Source organism: Hemitrygon akajei, unplaced genomic scaffold (assembly GCF_048418815.1).
Source record: "Hemitrygon akajei unplaced genomic scaffold, sHemAka1.3 Scf000096, whole genome shotgun sequence".
NCBI lineage: Eukaryota > Metazoa > Chordata > Chondrichthyes > Myliobatiformes > Dasyatidae > Hemitrygon > Hemitrygon akajei.
Genome location: NW_027331982.1, coordinates 2,112,768 through 2,136,848, shown reverse-complemented (window position 1 = coordinate 2,136,848; position 24,081 = coordinate 2,112,768). Strand labels below are relative to the sequence as shown.

The following is a 24,081-nucleotide window of genomic DNA, read 5'->3' as shown; positions in this document are numbered from 1 at the left end:
TGACATTTACTTTGGGGTTTGTTCCGCTTTTATGGAAAGTTGGAACTGGGAACGGGCGACCGATCAATGGTGGTAACACCCTTTCGGCTGATCCGCCTCTGCTATTAGGTGTAATCAGCGATCGACATCTCTTCGCATCAATGAGAATAACGTAGCCTGTAAATACTTTTGACAGCGCCGATGGGGGTGGGATGACGTGAACCAGTCTCAATGCGAGCCAAGCAGCACGGCTGAGTGAACTCAGACTTCTCTCCTTGGAGCGACGGAGGATGAGAGGTGACCTGATGGAGGTGGATAAATTGATGAGAGGCATTCATCGTGTGCATAGTCAGGGGCTTTTTCCCAGGGCTGAAATGGCTGCCACAAGAGTGCACATGTTTAGGGTGCTTGGGTGTCGGTATAGAAGAGATGTCAGGAGTAAGTTTTTTACTCAGCGAGTGGTGATTGCGTGGAATGGGCTGCCGGCCACGGTGGTGGGGGCGTTACGATAGGGTTGTTTAAGAGACTCCTGTATAGGTACATGGAGCTCAGAAAAATGGAGGGTTATTGGCAACCCAAGGTAGCTCTAAGTTAAGGACATGCTGTGCACAGGTTTGTGGGCCGAATGGTCTGTATTGTGCTGTAGTTTTTCTATGTTTCTATGTTTGTGACGTAAAGTAGCGCACACGTGTCGTCAGATCCCGGTGTGGGAGAGCACTTGTATTTTAAAACACCGGAAAGGCCGTTTACTATGCTTTCAGAGCGACAACAAAATCAATCATGGGATTCGCCCGGCTGCTCCGTTGTTGGAGTGGGCAGGGTGCTGCTTGTCTCAAGTTTGGTCACAAAATCCCAGTTGTTTTGGGAGAACTATCTCGGCTGATCTGGTTTCGGGTAGTTTAATCAGTGCAGTGTCTCGCTGTTCAGTAGTTTGAAAAACATCTGTTTTACGAATGTGAACCAGAATAGCCAGCAGGATCTACAGACAGTGTATCAGACAACAGAAGACCTCTCGTCCCTGCAGATTTTAAATCCTGGTAAACGAAACACTCTGACAATGTGGACCATAGGTAACTCTTACTCTAAAAGCCAGGGTATCATTCAGAGAGCTGGTCGCTGAGAGGAATTATGTTTGTTAATTGTTAAGGTTCGCCCAGAGTCAGATGAACGGAGTTAATGTAGAGATCGGGAGTGTCACAGAGAAAGGACTGGACAGCCAAGCCCTCTCGTTGTCCAACCGGCTTCCGACCAATGGTGGCTCCGCGGGGATCTCCGGCCACTGGTGGCCATCTGAGGTCCCCTGACCACTAGAGGTGCTGAAGGGTCTGTGTTGGTGGTCGTGGAAAGATACACGGAGTCTGCAGCAGGATTAACATGGAATCGGGAGCTTGTCTCTCGGTCCAACACCGTGATGTCCAGCTCACCGAGTTACTCATAAATTCCATCCCCTGACGTAGCTGGGGCACATACTTAAAGCACAAAGTTGGATGTAAATCGTTCATCTATTTAATGTTTGTTTTCAATTCAACCATATATTTAAAATTACATCTCCCTTCGAATGCAGTCATTATACCAGCTTACATTAATTAAATTGTCAGAGCTTTTCCAGTCAACCTACAAACACGCATAACTGGAGCACACATTCCTCAAAACTGATGCTGCAGATAATGAAATCACGGCTGATCTGATTTAAAATTTCATTCCGTATTCCCCATGTCCATCCCTGTAACCCACTGTTTATCAGGAATCTCAGCCTTCAACAGAATCAAAGGCTTTGCTTCAACTGGCCATTGAGGAGAAGAGTTCAGAACACCCTCAGTCAACACAGGAACAATGCATGTACTCGTCTGAAATCAGACATTCTGGAAAAGGAACAGATGTTTGCTGTACAGATCTCGCACCCTTACTTTGAAACAGGTGCCATTGTTCAAGAGCTATTCTTAAACTTTACTTAACCTGTGGAAAATGTCAATCGTGCAAATAGGTAACATAGAAAGACATGGAACATAGAAAACCTACAGCACAATACAGGCCCTTCGGTAAACAACGTTGTGCCGAACATATCCCTATCTTAGAAATTACCAGGGTTACAAATAGACCTCTATTTTTCTAAACTCCATGTACCTGTCCAGGAGTATCTTAAAACAGCCTATCGTATCCGCCTCCACCATCGTTGCTGGCAGCCCATTCCACCACTCACCACTTTCTGCGTAAAAAGAACTTACCCCTGACATCTCCTCTGTACCTACTCCCCAGCACCATAAACTTGTGCCCTCTCGTGGCAGCCATTCAGCCCTGGGGAAAAGCCTCTGACTATCCACACGATCAATGCCTCTCATCGTCTTTTACACCTCTATCAGGTCAACTCTCATCCTCCGTCGCTCCAAGAAGGAAAGGCCGAGTTCACTCAAACTGTTTTCATAAGGCATGCTCCCCAAACCAGGCAACATCCTTGTAAATCTCCTCTACACCCTTCCTATGGTTTCCACATCCTTCCTGTTGTAAGGCGACCGGAACTGAGCACAGGGTCCTATATAGCTGCAACATTACCTCTTGGCTGCTAAATTCGTTTCCACGATTGATGAAGGACAATACACCGTATGCTTTCTTAACCAAAGAGTCAACCTGCGCAGCTGCTTTGAGCGTCCTTTGGACTCGGACCCCAGATCCCTCTGATTCTCCACGCTGCCAAGAATCTTACCATTAATACTATATTCAGCTATCATATTTGACCTACCAAAATGAACTACTTCACGCTTATCTGGGTTGAACTCCAACTGCCACTTCTCAGCCCAGTTTTGCATCCTATCAAAGTCCCGCTGTAACCTCTGACAGACCACTACGCTATTCACAACACCGCCAACATTTGTGTCATCAGCAAACTTACTAACCCATCCCTCCACTTCCTCATCCAGGTCAATTATAAAAATCACGAAGAGTAAGAGTCCTAGAACAGATCCCTGAGGCACAGCACAGGTCACCATGCAGAATATGACCCGGCTACAAACAGTCTTTTTCTTCTGTGGGGAAGCCAGTTCTGGATCCCCAAGGCAATGTCCCCCTATATCCCATACATCCTTACTTTCTCAATAAACCTTGTATGGCGTAACTTATCAAATGCCTTGCTGAAATCCATATACACTACATCTACTGCTCTTCCTTCATCAATGTGTTTAGTCACATCCTCAAATAATTCTAACCGTAGGAACACAGAAAGCACAGCCGCCAGAAGTGGTTCAGAAACAAATATCTCCTTGATCGTTGATTCAATGCAGAGACAACTGGTTGTTTGGAAATAAAGATCCGAAATAAATATCAGAAGCTGAATTATTCTCAACTCAATTCCCCAAGATTTTCTGAGAGTGTGGATATTGTGTACCGTTTCTTACAAATAGCCTCGCCCACTGCCCCACACGGATCTCACGTAACCATGGCAACACACAGAGTGCTGGGGGAACTCAGCAGGTTAGGCAGCATTTACTGATGGGTGTAAGCAGTCGACGTTGCGGACCGAGTCCCTTCATCAGGACTGGACTGGAAAGGGGAGGAGGGCAGATGATTGACTGATTCGGAAGGTGCGGTTTGTTGTTCTGTGAGACTCGGTGCTCAGGATTTGCGTGCGAGCAGCTGCCTGTCCGGTCACATTCCTCAGAACAGGGAGCGGCCGCTCCGCTGAAATCAAATCCAAACCGGTTCGACAAAACACTGTCATTCAAGTGTGAAGAAAGTTTAATATTGTATTTAACCCTTTCTGCTACAGGGAAGAACAGTAGAACCAAAGGCACAGTGTAAAGAACATTACTGGGCTCTCGAACGTCGACTGTACTCTTTCCCATAGATGCTGCCTGGCCTGTAGAGTTCCTCCAGCATTGTGTGTGTTGCTCGGATATCCAGCATTTTCCCTTTTCTCTTGTTTGAGAGAGATCGGTGACGGGGTCACTGTCCCGTGGGATATTTCATCTGTTACTACCAGTGGGAAAGATTTTTTCTGCTCGCACTCAGTAGTAACCACTCTCGTTTCTCTTAATCCATTTGGACAGCAATTGACTCGTTAACATGAACGTGTCAGGACTCCCTGCTCCCACGAAATTCTCTCCCGATCCCGACCCAAAGCTGAGCCTCGCTGTAAACGCTGAATAATTGTACAGAATCATAGACAACACTTACCTCTGATATTGTAACCGGACGGTGTTCAGTGTCGTCCCGGGAAATCACTGTCTGACATCCCGGGTGAGCGACAATGGTCCTGCACCTGCTTTCTGTCCGGATTTCCGTGTAGTTGTCTTCTTTTTCTTTCATCGCAACCAGTGGGGCGGAGTTTCCATGTTTAACTCAGCGAGTCCCGGACTGCGGATTTGATCCAGCCCGGGTTCTGGGAGGATCTGAGCTCCGCCCCGTTTGTAAACAGGACTGCCTGGAGTAGGTAGAGTTTCAGTTCAAACGTCCCTTACCTGTTCAGGTACAGGGAGCTGTCTTTCTTCTGATATTATACCAAACACGTTCTGCTATATGTATTCACACTCAACTGGAATAAATCTGGTCAAAAATAGTCAGGAAGGAAAAGTTAAACTCCAGAAGTTTTGATCAAACAAGAACACACGAGGGGATGTTGGGCCTCCTAACGAGTATTAAGACTATAAGACCATAAGACGAAGGATAGAATTAGGTCTTTTGGCCCATCAAGTCTGCTCCGCCATTTACTAATGTCTGATCCTTTTTTACCCCTCCTCAATCCCACTTCCTGGCCTGCTCCTCATAACATTTGATAGGTGGACTGGTCCCCAGAGCTTTATGGGGTTTACTCCATTTCACTGAAGGAGGTAAGAGATGAGATTGCTGGGCCCTTGCTCAGTATCTTTCTGTCCTCTCTAGCCATCGGCGAGGTCCCGGAGAACAGGCAAGCCGATAATTTTGCAACGCTCTTTATGAAAGGGGTAAGGAGAAGCCCTGGGAACTGTAGACCGGTGGGTCTCACATCAGGTGGAGTGAAGTTGCTGAAGGACATTATTCGGTTTAGGATTTTTGAGCATTGGGAAACCATGGCCTAAGTACGGAGTGCCTTTTTGGCTATGTGTTTGTTAGGACGAGTCTTACCAAATTGAGCGTTTTGACAAGACGATGAGAAAGATTGATGAGGGTGAGACGCTGAATGTTGTCTACATGGATTTTAGTAAGCCATTTGACAGTCCCTCATGGGAGGCTAATCCAGAAGAGGAGGATGCATGGGATCCGCAGCAAATTCGCTGTTTGAATTCAGAACTGGTTTGTGCATGGACGACAGGTGGTAGCGGCTGAAGAGACTGATTCGAGCTGATGGTCCATAATTAGTGGAGATCCGCAGGCATCTGCATTTCGGACCTTTTTCTGTTTGTGCTGTATATAGGCGATCTGCATGAAAATGCAGAGGAATCGGTTAGTACATTTGTGGATCATACTAAGGCGGGTGGAATTGTCGATCGTGTAGAAGACTGGCAATAAATACAATGTGATACAGAACAGACGCAGATGTGGCTGAGAAATTGCAGATGGATTTTAACCCGGATAAATATGAGGTGTTGCACGTCGGTAGGGCAAAATGCAAGGAGACAGTACACTGTTAGAATCAAGATCCTTAACAGTGTTGCTGAGCAGAGAGATCTGTGATCCAAATTCATAACTCAATGAAAGTGGCTACACTGGTCGATCAGGTGGTTAAGAAGGTTTATGGAACGTTTGCCTATATTAGTCGAGGCATTGAGCTGAAAAGTTAGGAGATTGTATTGCAACTTTATAAAACTCTGGTGAGGCCACATCTGGAGAACCGGTACATTTCTGGTCACTCCACTATAGAAAGGATGTCGAGAATTTTGAGAGGGTGCAGAAGAGGCTTACAAGGATGCTGCCCTGTACAGAGGGTATGAGTTATCATGAGAAGCTGGATAAATGGGCTGTTCACTAAAGCAACAAAGTTGAGCAGAGATCTGATAGAGGGTTAAAATATTACGAGAGGCTTAAATGGAGTGGACAGGGGTTATCTGTTTCCCGGGGTTGCAATGTCTGATACCAGAGGGCATGTATTGAAGGCAGGAGGGTTAGCTTCAAGGGGGATGTGAGAGGTAAGCTTCTTTATTCAGAGTCGTGTTCAGGGAATGTTCTGCCTGGTATGGAGGGAGAGGGAAAGACATTAGAGGTTTTTAAGAGACGTTTGGATAGGCACATTAATGTAAGGAAGACTGGCGATATGGACATGGTGTTGGTGGGAGGGATTAGTGTCTGTGTGCTTTGATTTGCTTCTTAGGTGCTTCGGCACTACATTGTGGGTCACGTTGTCAGTTGCTGTGCTGAGCAGTTCAGTGTTCGCTGTGGACGAGTTCTCCAGTCTGTCCTGACTGAGCAATGACGTGACATTTTCCCAACTAGTAACGCCGCAACCCCCCTTTAATCCCGCCCACAGCTTTATGTCTAAAACAACGGAAACCCGAAATTCTGAGCTGCCAGGCCTGCCATCCTGTAAACAAGTCTAATGGTTACAGTAGCTCATCTGCCTGTCCTTCAGTGATTATTACACTGAAATATTAGTCATATCACCATCAGGACATTATCATATCGTACTTAAACTTTTGATTCCTCACTCTCCCCACTCCGTACTCCCTCCCCTATCCCCGTTTTAGTCCACCAATCTCTCTCTATTCCACTCACACAGTCTCTACCCCTCTTACTCACCCTCTCACTATCCTCCGGACCCTTGCTCTCACAATCTCCTCCTCTAACTCACCCTCTATCCCCTCGCTCTCTCCGCTCTCTCTCTCTCTCTCTCTCTCTCTCTCTCTCTCTCTCTCTCTCTCTCTCTCTCTCTCTCTCTCTCGCTCTCTCTCTCTCTCTCTCTCTCTCTCTCTCTCTCTCTCTCTCTCTCTCTCTCTCTCTCTCTCTCTCTCTCTCTCTCTCTCTCTCTCTCTCTCCTCACCTGTCACTCTCTCCTCTCTCTCCATCTCTCTCCCAACTCGCTCTCTCGCTCCCCCTTCTCCTTCTCTCTACCTGCCCCAAATAGTGAAACACATCTTCAGCTTTCCTCTCTCCAACTTCCACACCCACACCCTACCCTTCACCTGCCCTGCTCACCCCCTGACCATCCACATCACCGTATCCCTTCTCCTCTCTCTCACCTGTACACCACCCCCATTTAAAAGTTTACTGACAACTGTGACTGGGAATGGTCCCGGTTCCAGATACTTGATACAGTTCTTTACATTGTGGAATGTCGGGGTTGGGAATGCCAGGGGTTGGTTTATTTAAAGGCATCATGAAAAATAGTTTTTTTTTTAAACAGCAGCAGATTATGTGAGTCTCAGGTGAACATAAAATGCTGTAAACTCGCAGCAAACGGGGGAACAACTGTAACTGGTAAAGTGGCGCATTCACGACCCCAGTCAATTTATTATAAATCACGTTGTGGATTTTAATCGCATTGTCCTGCAGCAGAAATGGTTAAATACATTATTGAAGTGACTTTGTTTCACACCCGGATGAAGGTGAATTGTCAAACTGGTCCGATTTGATTTCAGCAGAAAGGGCGCTCCCTGTTCTGAGGAATGGGCCCGGACAGGAAGCTGCTTACACACAGACCCTGAGCTCAGAGTCCAACAGAACAACAACCCGCATCTTCCAAATCAATGATCTGGCCTCTTCCTCATTCCTTTACAATTCCACTGAGGGGTCTTGGTGCGAAACATCGATTAATGATTCAGTTCCACAGATGCTGCCAGACCTGCTGAGTTCCTGCAGCAACTTCAGTGTTACCATGGTTACGAAAGATCGGCGAGTGGGAGCGTGTGGGCAAGTGGGCCAGGCAGTGTGAAACTACTTCAAAACACATCCATGGTGTTGGATTTTTTTTTTGTCGGGGAATAGGTGTGAATAATTCAACTTCTAATATTTATTTTGGACCATCATTTAATCAGCCCCTTGTACTTATTATGGATCGGTGATCAGGGAGTCATAGAGTCATGGAAAAGTACAGCACAGAAACAGCCCGTCGGCCGAGGAATTTAAACTGCCTAATCTCATCGACCTGCGCTGGGGCCATAGCCCACCATAACCTCACTATCCAAATGATTAATCCCATCGACCTGCGCCGGGGACATAGCACACCATAACGCCTACCGTCCAAACAATCAGTTAAACATTGACATTGTGTCCATATGCACTACTTTTGCTGGCCGCTCATTCCACGACTCTCTGAGTAAAGAAGTTTCCACTCACGTTGCTCTTAAACTTTTCATCTTTCACCCTTCCCCCATGCCCTCTGGTTGCAGTCCCACTCACCCTCAGTGGAAAAAGCTTGCTTGCACTTACCCTACCTATATGCCTCATAATGTTGTATATCTCGATCAAATCTCCTCTCAATCTTCTAATGTATTCAATCTGACCTTGTGACTCAAGTCATCCAGGCCCGGCAACATCATTGTAAATTTTTTCCGTACTCCGACAACCTTATTCACATCTTTACTGCAGGTCGGTTACCAATCCTTCACACTGTTCTCCAAAGTCTAATACAACTTCAACATAACATCCCATCTCCTGTACTCAATACATAGATTTCTGAAGGCGAATGTTTGAAAATGTTTTCTTTACGACCCTATCTATCTGTCACGCTACATTCAATGAATTCTGGAAGCGTAACCCCAGATCCCTTCGTTCTTCCACACTACTCAGTACCCTATCGTTCACTGCTTCAGTCCTACCCTGGCTGTTCCTACCGACGTGTAACACCTCGCACTTGTCCGCGTTAAATTACCTTTGACGATTTTAGCCCATTTTTGCAGCTGGTCCAATTCCCGCTGCAAGTCATGATAACCTTCCTCGCTATCCACTACACCCCTAATCTTGGCGTTCTCTACAAATTCGCTGATCCAGTTAACGACATTATCATGTAGATTGTTGCTTTCGATGACAAAGAACAACCGAGCCGGCGCTGAACTCTGCAGCTTTTCACTAGTCTCAGGCCTCCAGTCAGAGAGGTAACCATCTACTGATACTTTCTGATTTCTACCACCAGGGCAATGTCTTATCCAGTTTATTGAATACCGAGTGTCTGAACCTTCTTGACTATCCTCCCATGCGAGACCTCAGCAATTCCCTTCTAAAATCTGTGCAGACTATATCCACTTACTCGTCTTTATCAATTTTCGTGGTAACACCCTCAAAAATATCTATAAGTTTGCTGAGTCAAGACCAACCACGTACGACGCCATGCTGATTATCCTTAATCAGTCAATGTCTATCAAATAATTCATATATCCCATCCCTCAGAATAGCTCCCAATATCTTTTCCACTGCTGATGTCAGGGTCACCTGCGTACAGCATTCTCATAGTGTTTTAAACCCTTTCTCAAACAGAGGAACAACCCTGCCCTACCTCGCCCGTTGCTCAGGATGATTTAAATATCAGTTCCAGGAACTCTGCAATTTCTATACTTGCCTCCCACAGTCTGAGGAGGGACCTTGTCAGGATTTATCCTGGGGATTTCTCCTTCCCAATTTGCTTGAAGGCAGCAAACATCTCCGGTCTAATCCACAGAGGATCCAGGACCTCAGTACTTATACAGACTCTGGATCCATCTCCTGAGTAAATTCAGATGCAAAATATCCATCTCGTCCATCTCGTCACCTCCCCATCTCCTTTGGCTCCATGTATGGTTTATTGTTCTGATCTTCCAGGGGACCAATGTTATCCCTTGCAATCCTTTTGTTCTAATCTGTATAACCCGTTAGTACTGGCCTTCACCCAAAGCATTCATTTAGCACACTTGATTTATTTCTAAGTGTTACCTTGCATTTCGTATACTCGTGGAACTCGTTTCATCTCGTACCCAGAGCCTCAACATCTCTCAAAAAAAACAACAAGGTTCCTTATACCAGTTATCCTTGCCTTTTACTTTTTACTCTGATAGGCACATACATATTTTATACACTCAAAATTTCACCTTTGAAGGTCTCCCGATTATTAGAAAGACTTTGCCAGAAAACAGCCTATACCATTCCACAGTGACCAGGTCATTTCTGATATGATCAAAATTGTATTTTCCATGTTTTGATATCAACCCATGCAGATAACCTTTTCCATATTTCCTTTGAAACTGGTGGCATTGTGATCACGAGATGCAAAGAGTACCCCTCCACACCCCTCTCTCTTTGCCACCCACCTCACTCATTCCTCTCTCCGATGCTTCCCGGTCACTCACCCTTCTTGCTCACTGCACTTCTCTCTCATCCCCCCCACTCACCTCCTCGTACATATCCCTTCCTCTCCCTCACCCAACCCTCCTCGCATCCTCTCCATTATCGTCTCTCCCATTCTGCTGAACCCTATCCCTCCACGCTCTCCCTTCTCCCCCTTTTCCCCACCTTTCTCTCTCCTATCCTGTTCCCCCTCCGTGACTCACCCTCTCTCCAACTCTTTCTCATCTCTCCCAGCCGCGCTCGCTACCCCTCTCACTTGCACCCTCCCGATGCCTCACAAACTTTCTCTCAAACTCTCCCTCTCTCTCCGCCCTCTATCTGTCCCTTCCTTTCTCTCCCATTTCCCTCCAGCTGTTTCATTTCCCCCTCTTTCTCTGTCTCCCCATCTCTCCCGCTCTGTCCATGTCTCCCATCCCTTTAACTCTCTCCCACTCCGCCTGCTCCCGACGCAACTTCATCTTCCCACTCTTCAACTTCTACACACTCATCCTGCCCCTCCTCCGCCTGCTCACTCCTTCAGACCGTACTCTCCTCCTTTCCATCAGCCTCTCCCTCCCCCTCACCCTGGCGGTTACAGGAAGCATTTAAAAATTACTGGCAGCGGTAACTGGGAACATAGCCAAGTTATTGTTGCGTATAGGAATGCCACGGACTGATTATTTGAAGGAATCCTGAAAATACCTGCAGAATAATTGGAGAGATGCGAGTCGGAGAGGAATATAAAATGCTGGAAACAGGCAGAAAACACTCCCAGCCCTGTAACGGGTAATGTTGCGGGTTGAGACCCCAGGTAAATTTCTTAAAGACACATTAATGGTCCTATCGGTCTTCCCTGCAGCAGAAATGGTCAAATACATTATAAAAGTGAGTTATTTCACACCTGAATGACAGTGAATTGTCGAACCGGTCGGATTTGATTTCAGCAGAAAGGCCGTTCCCTGTTCCGAGGAATGTGCGGGTCCAGCCGATGCTTTCACACAGACCCTGAGCTCCGAGTTTCACAGAACAACAACCCGCATCCATGGTCTGCCCTCTTTACCCTTCCTTTCCAGTTCCACTGAAGGGTCTTGGCCCGAAAGCTCGATTTATTTCTCCGTTCCACAGATGCTACCAGTCCTGCTGGGTTCCTCCAGCAATTTGTGTGTTACCATGGTTACGAAAGATCTGCGCGTGGGGCAGAGAGAAGGGGCAGCTTGAAAAGTCTTCAGAACATATCCTTCTTGTCAGAATATTCTTGGGGAATTAAGCAATGAAAAATTAAACTTCTGAAAATCATTTCTGATCTTTTTTTAATCAACATGTCGTCTCTGTTAAAAATCAGAGATCAATGTGACATAGAAAAGTACAACACAAAAACAGGCCTTTCGGCTGAGCCACTTAAACAGCCTAATCCCTTCGAGCTGAACCGGGGCCACACCCCTCCACATCCCTCCCATCCAAACTATCTCTCAGTGCTTGAAATTGAACTCGCTTGTAACATGTGCAGCTCGTTCAGCACTATCACGACCCTCAGAGTAAAGATGTTTCCTCTCATGTTCTGCTTAAACTTTTCATCTTCAACCCTTAACCCATGACCTCTGGTTGTAGCTCCACCCAACCTCAGTGGAAAACAACTGCTCGCGTTTACCCTATCTATACCCGTCATAATTTTCTCTACCTCTGTTATATCTCCTCTCGATCCTCTTCGTTCAAAGGAATAAAGTTAGAACCTACTCGATCTTTCCTTACATCTCAATTTTTTCTAAAATTTGTTTTTTATATTTTAAATGTATTTTAAAAACTGCAGATGACACGAGTCTGGAGTAAAAATAAAAATTCTGGAAACTCGCTGCAAACTGGGCAGCAACTATGACTGGTGTTCGAGACCCCAGGTAGTTTTCTTTGAATCACGTTAAAGATCCCATCACTCTTCCCTGCAGCAGAAATGGTTAAATACAATATTAAAGTAACTTTGTTCACACCTGAATGAGAGTGAATCGTCGAACCGGTAGGATCTGATTTCAGCAGAAAGGACGCTCCCTGTCCTGGGGAATGTGGGCGGACAGGCCGCTGCTGTCACACAGACCTGAGCCCCGAGTCTCTCAGAACAACAACCCGAACCTTCCGAATCAATCAGTAACCCGGCCTCTTCCCAGACTGGCGAGAGGGAGCGTTTGGTGCAGTGGCCAGGGCAGTTTCAATGACTTCAAAACATATCCAAGAGCATACTTGGGGAATTTAGGAGTGAATAATACAACTCCTGATATTTACTTTGTGTCATCAACCCGTGGACTGTTGTAAATCAGCCACCAAGGAGTCACAGAATCACAGAGTTAAAATGTCAGGGAAAAGTACAGCACAGAAACAGGTCTATTTAAACTGCCTTCTCCCACCAACCTGCACAGGGGCGGTATCTACCATAGCTCTACCTTCTAAACTTTCTCCTGAACGTTGAAATCCAGTTCACATGCGACACTGGTGCTCGTAGGTCGTTCCACGTTCTGACGACCCACTGAGTGCAGAAGTTTTACCTCATGTCCCTCTTAATTTCTTCACCTTTCACCCTTCACCCATCAGCACCGGTTGTGGTCCTATCAACATTAGTGGAGAAGCCTGCTTGCATTTACCTTATCTATATCTTTCATAACGTTGTATACCACTATGAAATCTCCTCTCAATCTTCTATGTTCTAAAGAACCAGTTTTAATCTATTCAGTTTTCCTTATAACTCACGTTTTCCAGACCCGGCCAAATCCTTGTAAACTTCCTCTGCCCTCTTTCCACCTGATGCACGTTTTCCCTGCGGGGATCTGGCCAAAGCTGCGCTCAACCCTTCAGATTAGACACCGACAGTGTCCTGTACAACTTCAGCTGACCATCCCGTCCCGTGTACTCGGCACTTTGGCCTGTGTGCCGGCAGCTTGCTTCTGATCTGTGACGTCATTTTGCCAGCTGGCCCACGTTCCGCTGCAAGCCGCTGTCGTATTCCTTGCTGCCGAACGCACTTCTACGTTTGGCGTCAACCGAAACTGTCCGGATGAACTTAACCACATTATCATTCAGATTGTTCATATCGATGAAAACAACAGAGGACGGTCCCTAGTTTATCCCCGTAATCAAGGCAGCAAACAACTCCTCTGTAATTTGCATAGTCCATGGACTTGATGCCGTTTTGCCTTAACTCTGTAGACTCTCTCTCCGTCTCCCAAGTAAATACAGATGCACATTAAATACATCTCTCTGGCTGCACACACGGTTTACCATTCTGATCTCCCGGAGGACCAAGTCAGTCCCTTGCAATCCCTTAGCTCTTAACATATCTGCATCACCCCGAGGAATCTTCTTCACCTTATCTGCTAACGCAACATCGTGCCTTCTTTTGACTCTTCTGCTTTCTGTCGTAAGTGTAATCTTGCATTTCTTACGGGGATTATGTTTCTCGTTGCACGAGGGGTTCTCCATCTCCGAGCCTCTGGCACCCTGCCCCTTGTCAGCGCACCGAGTCTCCTCCGCCCTCTGCTGGTGACTAAAACGTATACGGCGGTTAATCCATTCGTCAGGAGAACCAACAGGAATGGGATTTACAGAGGTGAGGATGCAATTAAATAAATGCATTGGAATCGCGAAAGATAGGGACAACTAATATACAGAAGACAAACAAAGAAATGGAGTAAACATCGTTGTACAATACTTTGAGAAAAGAAAATACCAGAAAATGTTTCTTAACCAGCAGACCACTGTCACTGTCCACAGAAGCATTGCCGTGATTTTCGTGATGCAATATTTGGCTTTAGTATTTTTTTGGCAACAAATGTCCACAGATCGATCAAAAGTGAAGGAGACTATGTACCAGACCGAAAAAAGAGGAACAGCCTGGACGTTAAACACCGGTGAACACTCAGACCAGAAGAAATTTCCGATCGGCATGTAAGTATTCGGAATCCTGCTCAATATCTGGTCCGGGACAACGATCAGCAGATCCGCCGCTTCCAATGCAACCAGTTAGCGAGTGACAACTCCGAAGAGAATTTTGTGCAGGATACTCTAAAGTTCAATCTCCAAGGTTGGGTCGGTGGTGAATTAGGCGAATGCAACGTTGGCGTTCATTTCTAGTGGTATAGAATATAAGAGCAATAACATGACTGTGAGACTCGGTCAGGGCTCGTCAGGGGGATCTCATAGAAACTTTCCGAATGTTAAAAGGCTTGAAAAGATTAGATATGGCAAAGTTATTTCCCATGGTAGGGGAGTCTAGGGCAAGAGGGCACACCTTCAGGTTTGAAGGACGTCCATTTAGAACAGAGATGCAGAGACGTTACTGTAGTCAGAGTGTGGTAAATCTGTGGAATTTGTTGCCAAGTCGTCGGGTGCATTTAAGGAAGAGATAGATATTTTCTTGATTAGCCAGGTCATCAAGGGATATGGGGAGAAGGCAGATGAGTGGGGATTACCGTATGAACTGGATCAGCCCATGATTGAATGGCGGGACAGACTCAACGGGCCGAATGGCCTTCTTCTGCTCCTCTATCTTATGGTCTTATGCTCATATGGTGCCACAGCTAAATCAGCGCAAGAGTAAAATCGTCACGAGGTCATTGCGAAGAGCATAAAAAAAACTTAGTGGTTACACATCAGGAAACCTCGTTTAATTTCATGAGGCACAGTGTACAAGAACGGAGATATGTTATTACAAGTGTACTTGGCTCGTTTCAGCTTCGATTGAAACGCTAGTCGCAGCTTTCGACAACGCACGATCGGGTGAAAGATCCCCTGCACAAACGTACTGAAGAGTCTCACCAGCATGTTCCTGAATGGAAAGTTTCATAACAGGGACACACACAGAGATTCAGTTTCAAATACAGAAGGCAATCAAATAAATGGAGTAAACATCTTTGTATAATACTGTGAATAACGAACATATCAGTAAATGTTTCTTAACCAGCTGATCACTGTCACTTGTCCCCAGAATCATTGCTGTGATTTTCGTGGTGCAATATTTTATTTTAGGTTTTTTTTGGGCATAAAATGGCCGCAGATCGATCAAAAGTGGAGGAGACTATGTACCAGACCGAACAAAAAGGAACCGGTGTGCACTCAGACAAGAAGACAATTTCGATTGGCATGTAAGCATTCGGAAAAACTTACTGGTTACACAGCAGCAAAAGTTTTCCTTTAATTTGATGAGGCATAATGCACAAGAACAGAGATATGTTATTACAAATGTACTTGGTTCATTTCGACAGAAGTGCTAGTCCCAGCTTTCGACAACGCACTATCGGGTGAAAGATCCCCAGCACAAACGTGCTGAAGAGTCTCACCAGCATGTTCCTGAATGGAAAGTTTCATAACAGGGACACACAGAGAGATTCAGTTCCACACGTGCAGGGGGGAACTGTGGCCCGATACGGCAGACGCTCTGCATCTGAACACGGAAAACTGGAGAGATGTGGAACCAAGTCAGCTCCGTAAAGCAGCCGCCATAATCAAAAGCTGACCCACGCCGTTAATTCTCTTCCATAACCACACTCACCGCCACCATCCATAGGGGCGATGATACAAAAGCCTGAAGTTGTCATGGTCCTGGCTGGCATTTCTCACCTTTTCTCTTTCCTCCCTAATTGGTCCTTAATCTCCACACTTGATTCCCAATTCCTCTCAATCACCCGCACCAGGTTTCCATTCGCCACCAGAGGATAAGACTCCGACAGCTCCGGTCAGCCCCTTGCCACATTGTTGCGGGGGGTGGGGGGGGGGAAGAGAGGGAGGGAGAGAGAGAGAGAGAGAGAGAGAGAGAGAGAGAGAGAGAGAGAGAGAGAGAGAGAGAGAGAGAGAGAGAGAGAGAGAGAGAGAGAGAGAGAGAGAGAGAGAGAGAGACACACACACACACACCTTGGTCCAAGTCTTCAACCCCGTATCTCTCCGTAAACCAAGTCTCTCAGGTCCTGAATCAGCCTGGTCCCGATTCTACACTCGCTACGGAGATTGTGCCTCCTGATACTGCCTCCGCGTCGGAGTCCTGCACTTGGGTTCGTTTTCCGGCCACGTCCGTGTCACAGAAGGCCCCTGACACCAGGTTCAGTCACAGATTCTGTCCCGCTCTAATTAAAGACAGTTAAATGTAGCCATACTCCGATCAGATTAAATTCCACCCCCCCTCCCCACAATTTCCCTCGTTCTTTAATTGCTCGTATTTATTCACATGCACATTGCCTGCACTGTAAATGTTACACTTCTGTCCGACAGGGAAAGCAGCATCTCCCAGTGGCCACACATTTTAATTCCACATCCCATTCCAATTCTGATATGTCTATCCATGGCCTCCTCTACTGTCAAGATGAAGCCAAACTCAGGTTGGAGGAACAACACCGTATATACCGGCTGGGTAGCCTCCAACCTGATGGCATGAACATTGACTTCTCTAACTTCCGTTAATGCCCCTCCTCCCCTTCTTACCACATCCCTGATGTATTTAGTTTTTTTGTTCTCTCTCTCTCTCTGCCCACTCTCCATCTCCCTCTGGTGTTCCCCTCCCCCTTTCTTTCTCCCTAGGCCTCCTGTCCTATGATCCTCTCCCTTCTCCAGCTCTGTATCCCTTTTGACATCACCTTTCCGGCTCTCAGTTTCACCCCACCCCCTCCAGTCTTCTATCTTTCACATTTCCCCCTCGCCCTCCTACTTTCAAATCTCTTACTGTCTTTCCTATCAGTTAGTCCTGACGAAGGGTCTCGGCCCGAAAAGTCAACAGTGCTTCTCACTATAGATGCTGCCTGGCCTGCTGCGTTCCACCAGCATTTTGTGTGTTGCTTGAATTTCCAGCATCTGCAGGTTTCCTCGTGTTGCCTGGCGTCGTTGTTGTTAGCTGCCATTTCTTAATTACATTGCAAACTGAGGAAACGGCCACCTGAAATCGCTTTGCTATCTTCTTATAGCCCTCTCCTGCTTTGTGGCCATTATTTATTTTAATTTTCATGGTGCTAGGAAGCTGCTTAGAGGAGCCCACGGCTGCTGATTGTTGGGACACGTTTTGAGGAGTCAGTGTATTAAAAAGTATTTATACTTTTAAAAAGTAAGTGTATTTATAAAGTATTTATAAAGCTTTGAAATTTGTATCGTCTGGCCTTTCTTAACGATGACTTTGAACAAGCCATAGCCCTGACAAGCTATTTAAGGTCTGAAATATTGGTAAAAGTTGCCTGAGAGCACAAATCTCTTGGGATGCCAAACTTCTGCATGATGCTCCTTTCCTTTTTTTCCACTCTAAAATTGTACAAAACAAAAATAATATGCTAATCTTGCTTAAAATGGTGAAAAGAATGTTTCCTCTATAACTTTATGCCTTTTGGAGATCAGTTCATCCTCTGCTCACTTAACTATTCACTGTAACATAAACTTTGGCCAGGGGTCCCCAAACTTTTGCATGCTGCTGTATTATCAATGCCTGACCCTGGGAGTACATCATGGGGTGGTGTGGAGGGAATTCTCTGTGTCTCACCCTGTGAGTGTGTGATCTGACAGTGTGGAGGCAGCTGCACGTTGTGTTTAATCCTGGGAATGTGTGATGGGATGGGTTAAAGGGAGCTTCATTCTGTGTTCGATCCATGGACTGTGTGATGGGATGCTTTGCATGGATCTATACTCTCTGTCCGATCTTGGGAGTCTGTGATGGGACAGTCTGAAGGGAGCTTCACACCGTGACTGATCTGGGAAGTATGTGATGGGAGGATGCGATGGAGCTTCACTCTCTGTCTGATCTGGGGAGTGTGTAATGGGATCTGCATTGATCAAGCTTTACTCTGTTACTGATCCTGGGAGTGTGTGATAGAATAGTGTGGAGGGAGCTTAACTCTGTGTCTGACGCAGAATATTCAACTTCCCGGAGTGCGATTGAAGGGACGATGCAGATGGAGATTCACTCTGTTGATTGCTTCTGTTCCGTACTCTTGTTCGTGACCTTGTGGATGCAGGTCAGATATAATACAGTATATGAGCTTCCAATCTTTTTAGTCATTTTTGTCTGTGAGAGCAGGAAAGTAGGGATCAGGAGAGTGCGAGTATCTGGGGTGCGAAGGAGCAGTGGTCATCCTGGATGGGCATGGGGAGTGAAGTGGTCCTGGGAAGCAGACACCATCACCCATTATTGCAGTTCACAGGGTGCGGGGGTGGGGTGGGGGGCAGCAGTAACCCGAGGTCACTGTTTCTCCTCTAATGAGACAAGTTCAACAGCAAGACAGGAAGTTACAGCGGTTTATTGATTTCATCATGACAAATGTAAATTAAACAATGTGTGAGCTGCTGACGTGCGGGAATAAATAAGCTGCTCCTGACTCGCTCACAGTCACACACAATTAAGTGATCAGCGACAACGAGTGACAGTTTGAATAATCAGTCCCGTTTCTTACCGTCACTCTGCATCAGGGAACCGATGATTATAAAATCACACTTCAGGTCCGTGTCCGAGATCGCTTCAGATCCAGGGTCACTGCTGAGGGATTTGTCAATTTAACATCATTATATCGGCCAGGCTGCCGAATGCACCAGCAAAGGGAGCAAAAGGATTCTCTACCAGGATAATCCCACCCTGGGACACAGAGTACCGCTCCCCCTTGTGTCTTCCTGTCTGTGTAATTCCCTGGGGTCTCACGTGGGGGAGTCTCGAGCCCACTCTTCTGGCAGGAGCTGCGCCACCAGTCAACAGGTGGAAATACATCACCGCAGGACCGCTTCTGATGTCACAGAGCACAAGACTGGAGCTGGTTCCTTTAGAAGGGTTGGGAATTATCCCCAGTGCGCGGCTATTACAGGTAAGGGTGGCTGTTAAATGGGAGAGCAGGGAATTGGCCAAAATGTCCTCATCCCACGGGCTGGGATGTTCACACGATCACTGTCAGTCCGGGTCTGGGTTCCTGCAGAGATCTCAGTTCCTTCTTCCCAGTCTCACTGAACCGGTTACCGTACAGCCTGAAACAGATGGGAGAATAAAGATGAAATAAACAGATTACACAACAGTGTCAGTAACAAGGGAATGGGGTTAATGTTTCAACAACACTCACAGACAAATATCACCAGAAAACCCGCGGATCCGCTGATATTTTATCACACTGAAGATTAACACAAACACTCACTCAATACACTCCAGACTCGGGAGGATCAGTATGAGGTGGCGGAGAGCGGGGACAGATCTGTCTGTGAGTGAGTTATGACTCAGGTTCAGCACCATCAGTGATGTGTTTGTACTGAGAGCAGAGATGAGATCCTCAGCACCAGAATCTGTGAGACCGACATTGTTCAGCCTGGAGATGAGAGAGAGGGTCAAGGACACAGAGAGACAGGAGACGGTACAAATCCCCAGTGTTTATCAGTAACACAATTACTGATCACATTAATGTTCAGTGTCAGACACTCAGTGACTGTAAACACAATATCCAACAGTCTGGTACTTACCGCAGTTTCTGTATTTTACACTCCGGGTTCCTCAGAGCCGCAGACACCAGTTTCACTCCTGAATCTCCCAGTTGATTATAACCCAGGTTCAGCCCCGTCAGTGATGGGTTTGTACTGAGAGCGGAGGCAAGATCCTCGGCACCAGAATCTGTGAGACTGACATTATACAGCCTGGAGATGAGAGAGAGTGAGGATGAAGGACACAGAGAGACAGGAGACATTACAAATCCCCAGTGTATATCAGTAACACAATAACTGATCACATTAATGTTCAGTGTCAGACACCCAGTGACTGTAAACACAACCTCCCACAGTCTGGTACTTACCCCAATTCCTGTATTTCACACTCTGGGTTCCTCAGAGCCGAAGACACCAGTTTCACTCCCGAATCTCCCAGTTTATTATAACTCAGGTCCAGCTCCATCAGTGATGGTTTTGTACTGAGAGCGGAGACAAGGTCCTCAGCACCAGAATCTGTCAGAACGACTTCACTCAGCCTGGAGATGAGAGAGTGAGGGTGAAGGACAGGGAGACATCAGACGGTACAATTCCCCAGTGTTTATCAGTTACACAATTACTGATCACATTAATGTTCAGTGTCAGACACCCAGTGACTGGAAACACAATCTCCCACGTTCTGGTACATACCACAGTTTCTGTATTTTACACTCTGGGTTCCTCAGAGCCACAGACACCAGTTTCACTCCTGAATCTCCCAGATTATTTAATCCAAGCCTAAACACAAACAGAAAAAAAAATGGTGAATGAAGTGATTCAAACCGTGGGTTTGAAGGAATTTCTCTCCCTTGGTTATTTCAGGAAGCATTAACCCCTTCAGTAAATCATTGATCAGAGTTCCCATCACTGACAATGTCCCTCACTGCCCAGCTCTAGGGTCAATGTCAGTAATTTAGTCTGTCAGTGTGGCCCTGAAAATCCCACATATTCTGTCTCATTCCCCGTTGGTGAACAAAATATTCTGACTTGAGAGCATCGGAAGAGGCAGGGTTGAAGAATGGGAGGAAGTCCCACAGTGAGGAAGATTTGTGAATGGGAAACTGTGAAACTGTTGATGGGAGACCCCATCTGAAGAAAAGGGGATCAGAAGACAGAACCTACAGGAGGTAGAGTGATCGCACAGGAGGAAGGGGGATGGAGAGATCCCAGAGGAGGACACTGATGGGTAAAGATAATCCAATAAAAGAGATGATCCCGAACTAGATTGTTCTGGAGGGGTGGGTCTGAAGTGAGGCCCATAATCGGGAGAGGAGATGTGCCCATGGGGTCTGGGTATCTGGTAGTGAGCACAGTCACACAGGTGGACTGACGGTGATAGTCACACATGGGGAAGGGCAGGGAAGGACAATCTCACAATGGTATTTCTTTCCTTCTCACTGGGACAGTCTGCTGATGGTCTCCTGTCCCTCACCGGGAAGGGGGTGTGAATCTCTGACCCACCTGCTGCAGTCAGTGTCAGTCTGGGTATCAGTAACAGTGAGAAGGAACAGTGTTAATGGATGTGTCACCGGCAGCGAAAAACATGGCTATTCCTGTGATTTACAAGAGTAAACCAATGGCCGTTGTTCATTGATCTGATGAAGTCTCCAACATCCCTTCACAAGGAACCACAGAACCCTCCCGTCCTTGGGGAATTAATGACCGATCACCTGGGCATTTGTCACAAATCTTCACAATCTGATTTACTACAGTTTTACCCAAATTCATTTACATTGAAACAACACAATGGAACAGTTTCACAGTTCAGAGTGAGAGATAAACCAAGTTACCTCAACTCCTGGCACTTGTGCAGCCCGGGTCCCAGCCGCTGGATTCCTTCACACTGAATGTGGCAGTCCCACAAGTCCAGGTGTTTTATTGTATCACAGAGTCCGATAACATGAGACAGGACCGCGCAGTCAATCGGGGTCAGTGGCAATTGACTGAATGAAAGTGTTTCCACAGATCCCAGTGTGGCCTGAGCCAGTCCACGATTCTGAGACTCAAACAGGTAGTGCAATGTGTTCAGGAGGCTCCTTTTACCAGCTTCACTCCTCATATTTCCACTCTGGTGTTTAACCTCCTCCTTCACCCAGTCAATCACCCGGCAGGTTGTTTGATGAGGAAATGGACCCAGAAACTCCTCCAGGCCCTGAGCTGTCATTGGGGAGGAGAGACCAACAACAAAACGGAGAAATATTTCAAATCGCCCATCTGTCGTGTTGTGGGCTTCAGTGAGGAATATCAGGATATCCCCGGGATGTGGATTCAGGAATTGTGCGACTGCAGCTACAAACTCTTGGATGGTGAGGTGTGGGAATGTGTACACCACGCTCCGGGCAGAATCCTGCCTTTCCAAAAGCTCCATCAGGAACCCGGACAGGAACTGGGAAGGCTGCAGATTGAACTTGATCAAATCTCCATCTGTAAATACAATCTTCTTCTCGGACACTCCTCTGAAGGCCATCTGACCAACCCTGAGTAACACATCACGGGGGTTCTCAATCTCACGGCTGTGGTTTTTCAGGATGTTGTAAATATAGTAGGAGTACAGTTGGGTGATGGTCTTGGGAACTCGTTGTGGGTCCCTGACTCTTTGTGTGAAGAAGGGGCCCAGTGCCAGAGCGAGGATCCAGCAGTAGGAGGGGTTGTAGCTCATGGTGTATAGTATCTCGTTCTCCTTCACGTGTTTGAAAACAGCTGCTGCCACGGTCTGATCTTCAAAATGTCTGATGAAATATTCCTTCCGTTCCTCACCATCAAATCCCAGGATTTCAGCCCAGATACCAATCTCTGCCTTTCTCAATAAATGTAACGCAGTGGGGCGGGTGGTCACCAGCACTGAACACCCTGGGAGCAGCTTGTGCTAGATTAAACTGTACACAATGTCAGACACTTCACACCACCACTCGGGATCTGGACATTGGTGCTTGGGTTCTGTATCTCTCTGACTGTCAGCAAAATCGATTCTGTGCTTGAATTCATCCAAACCGTCGAATATAAACAGCAACCCCTCTGGGTTCTTCCAGACCTCTCTCAGGATATTCCTGAAGTATGGATACTGATCCACAATCAGTTCCCTCAGGTTAATTCTACAATTAATGGAGTTTAAATCCCGGAACTTGAAACTAAAGACAAACTGGAATTGCTGGTATATTTTCCCTGTGGCCCAGTCATAAACAATCTTTTGTACCATTGTTGTTTTCCCGATTCCCGGCACTCCGGCCACTGCTGCCGAACTCCCAGATTTGGATTTACTCCTGGAAAAGCTGCTCTGGAATAACTGATCAGTCCGGATTTTTTCCAGCTTTCTGCGGAGATGTTTCTCTCTCAATTCTTCATGGTCTCTGCCTCTTGCCAGCAGCTCATGTTCCACCAGTCTCCGATCTCGAACAGTAGAAATGACAGTGAGCTCAGCGTATCGATCAACCAGCTGGAAAACCTTCTCCTTCTCCCTCATCAGGATCGTCTTCACTCTCAGTGTTTCAGTTTGTGCCCGCAGAGTCTCTTTGTGTTTCTGTTGAACAACTTCCATGGAAACAGAGAACATTGTCAAAATGTTAAATGGCTCAACTGACAAAGAATACTATAACTGCATTTCAACATTCAGTGTTTGAGATTACATGAATTAATTTCATACTTCCATAGATATTGGGACAGAAAGTAAAATTCTGTTCACAGTCACCAGAACTGACAGTGATGGGTGTCCCGGAAAATGTCCAACCTTCACCTTCTGACACTAATTACTTGTGAAGGTGAACATGCCCCCGATATCCTACTAGAATCCTGACTGCACTCCCGTTACAACAACATTTCACTACATTTAAAGCATTGTTTGCATCATTAACAGATGATGTTAATGCTGATCTGGCGTAGAAATATGGAGAGCAGGACACTGTGCATTTTGACAAATCTGCACATTGGGGAGTCACAGGTGTCCACTGCTCTTGCATCAAAACAGGAGCAGAATATGCAGGAAATACTCAAGTCCGGCAGCTTCTGGGGGAGAATCACAGAGAAGTTTCTGATCAATAACCCAAATGAGTAGTTTTCAGTCTGAGTGATGGAGGAGATGTAGAAAGATGGAAAGGAATCTCTGTGAATGGAAGAGACCACAAATGTCTCAGAGATTATGTCACGTTTGTGGGAGAGGGCGATTAAGTCTTGGCAAATGGTAGCGTTCCGTCTGGTACTGGGGGTGTGGTACGCTGTATTATGAGGCCTCATTATCCTGTTGTAGAAGCCATCCTCTTTTCATCTTCAGCTTTTTTACAGATGTTGTGATGATTGCTTTCAGAATTTCATGGTATTTAATTGAATTCATTCTTCCCTCTACCAGTGAAATGTTCCCCATGCCACTGGCTGCAACACAAGCCCAAAGCATAATTGATCCACCCCCATGCTTAACAGTTGAAGAGGTGTTCTTTTCATGAAATTCTGCACCCTTTTTTCTCCAAACCTACCTTT

At 46.3% G+C, this 24,081-nt stretch overlaps 2 protein-coding genes across 5 annotated transcripts in view; both read right to left on the bottom strand.

Moving 5' to 3' along the window:
• Positions 1–18,406: 18,406 nt before the first annotated feature.
• LOC140723008 (NACHT, LRR and PYD domains-containing protein 3-like) lies at positions 18,407–22,288 on the bottom strand. 4 transcript variants are annotated; one of them, XM_073037637.1, is made up of 6 exons: positions 21,405–22,288; positions 20,266–20,352; positions 19,944–20,114; positions 19,618–19,788; positions 19,299–19,466; positions 18,407–19,134 (listed from the first exon to the last, which is right to left on the bottom strand). In XM_073037637.1, the coding sequence occupies exons 1-6, from the start codon at positions 22,271–22,273 to the stop codon at positions 19,047–19,049; spliced, it is 1,554 nt and encodes a 517-aa protein (XP_072893738.1). In that variant the 5' UTR covers positions 22,274–22,288; the 3' UTR covers positions 18,407–19,046. The 4 variants fall into 4 exon arrangements, with proteins under 4 accessions (XP_072893738.1, XP_072893739.1, XP_072893740.1 ...); XM_073037638.1 differs by lacking the exon at positions 19,299–19,466; XM_073037639.1 differs by lacking the exon at positions 19,618–19,788.
• Positions 22,289–22,480: 192 nt separating this feature from the next.
• Positions 22,481–24,081, bottom strand: part of LOC140723010 (uncharacterized) — a 28,503-nt gene continuing 26,902 nt past the window's right edge. The window contains exon 7 of the mRNA XM_073037641.1: positions 22,481–23,142. Within this exon, the coding sequence (XP_072893742.1) occupies positions 22,481–23,142 (662 nt within the window). The remainder of the gene's footprint in view (positions 23,143–24,081) is intronic.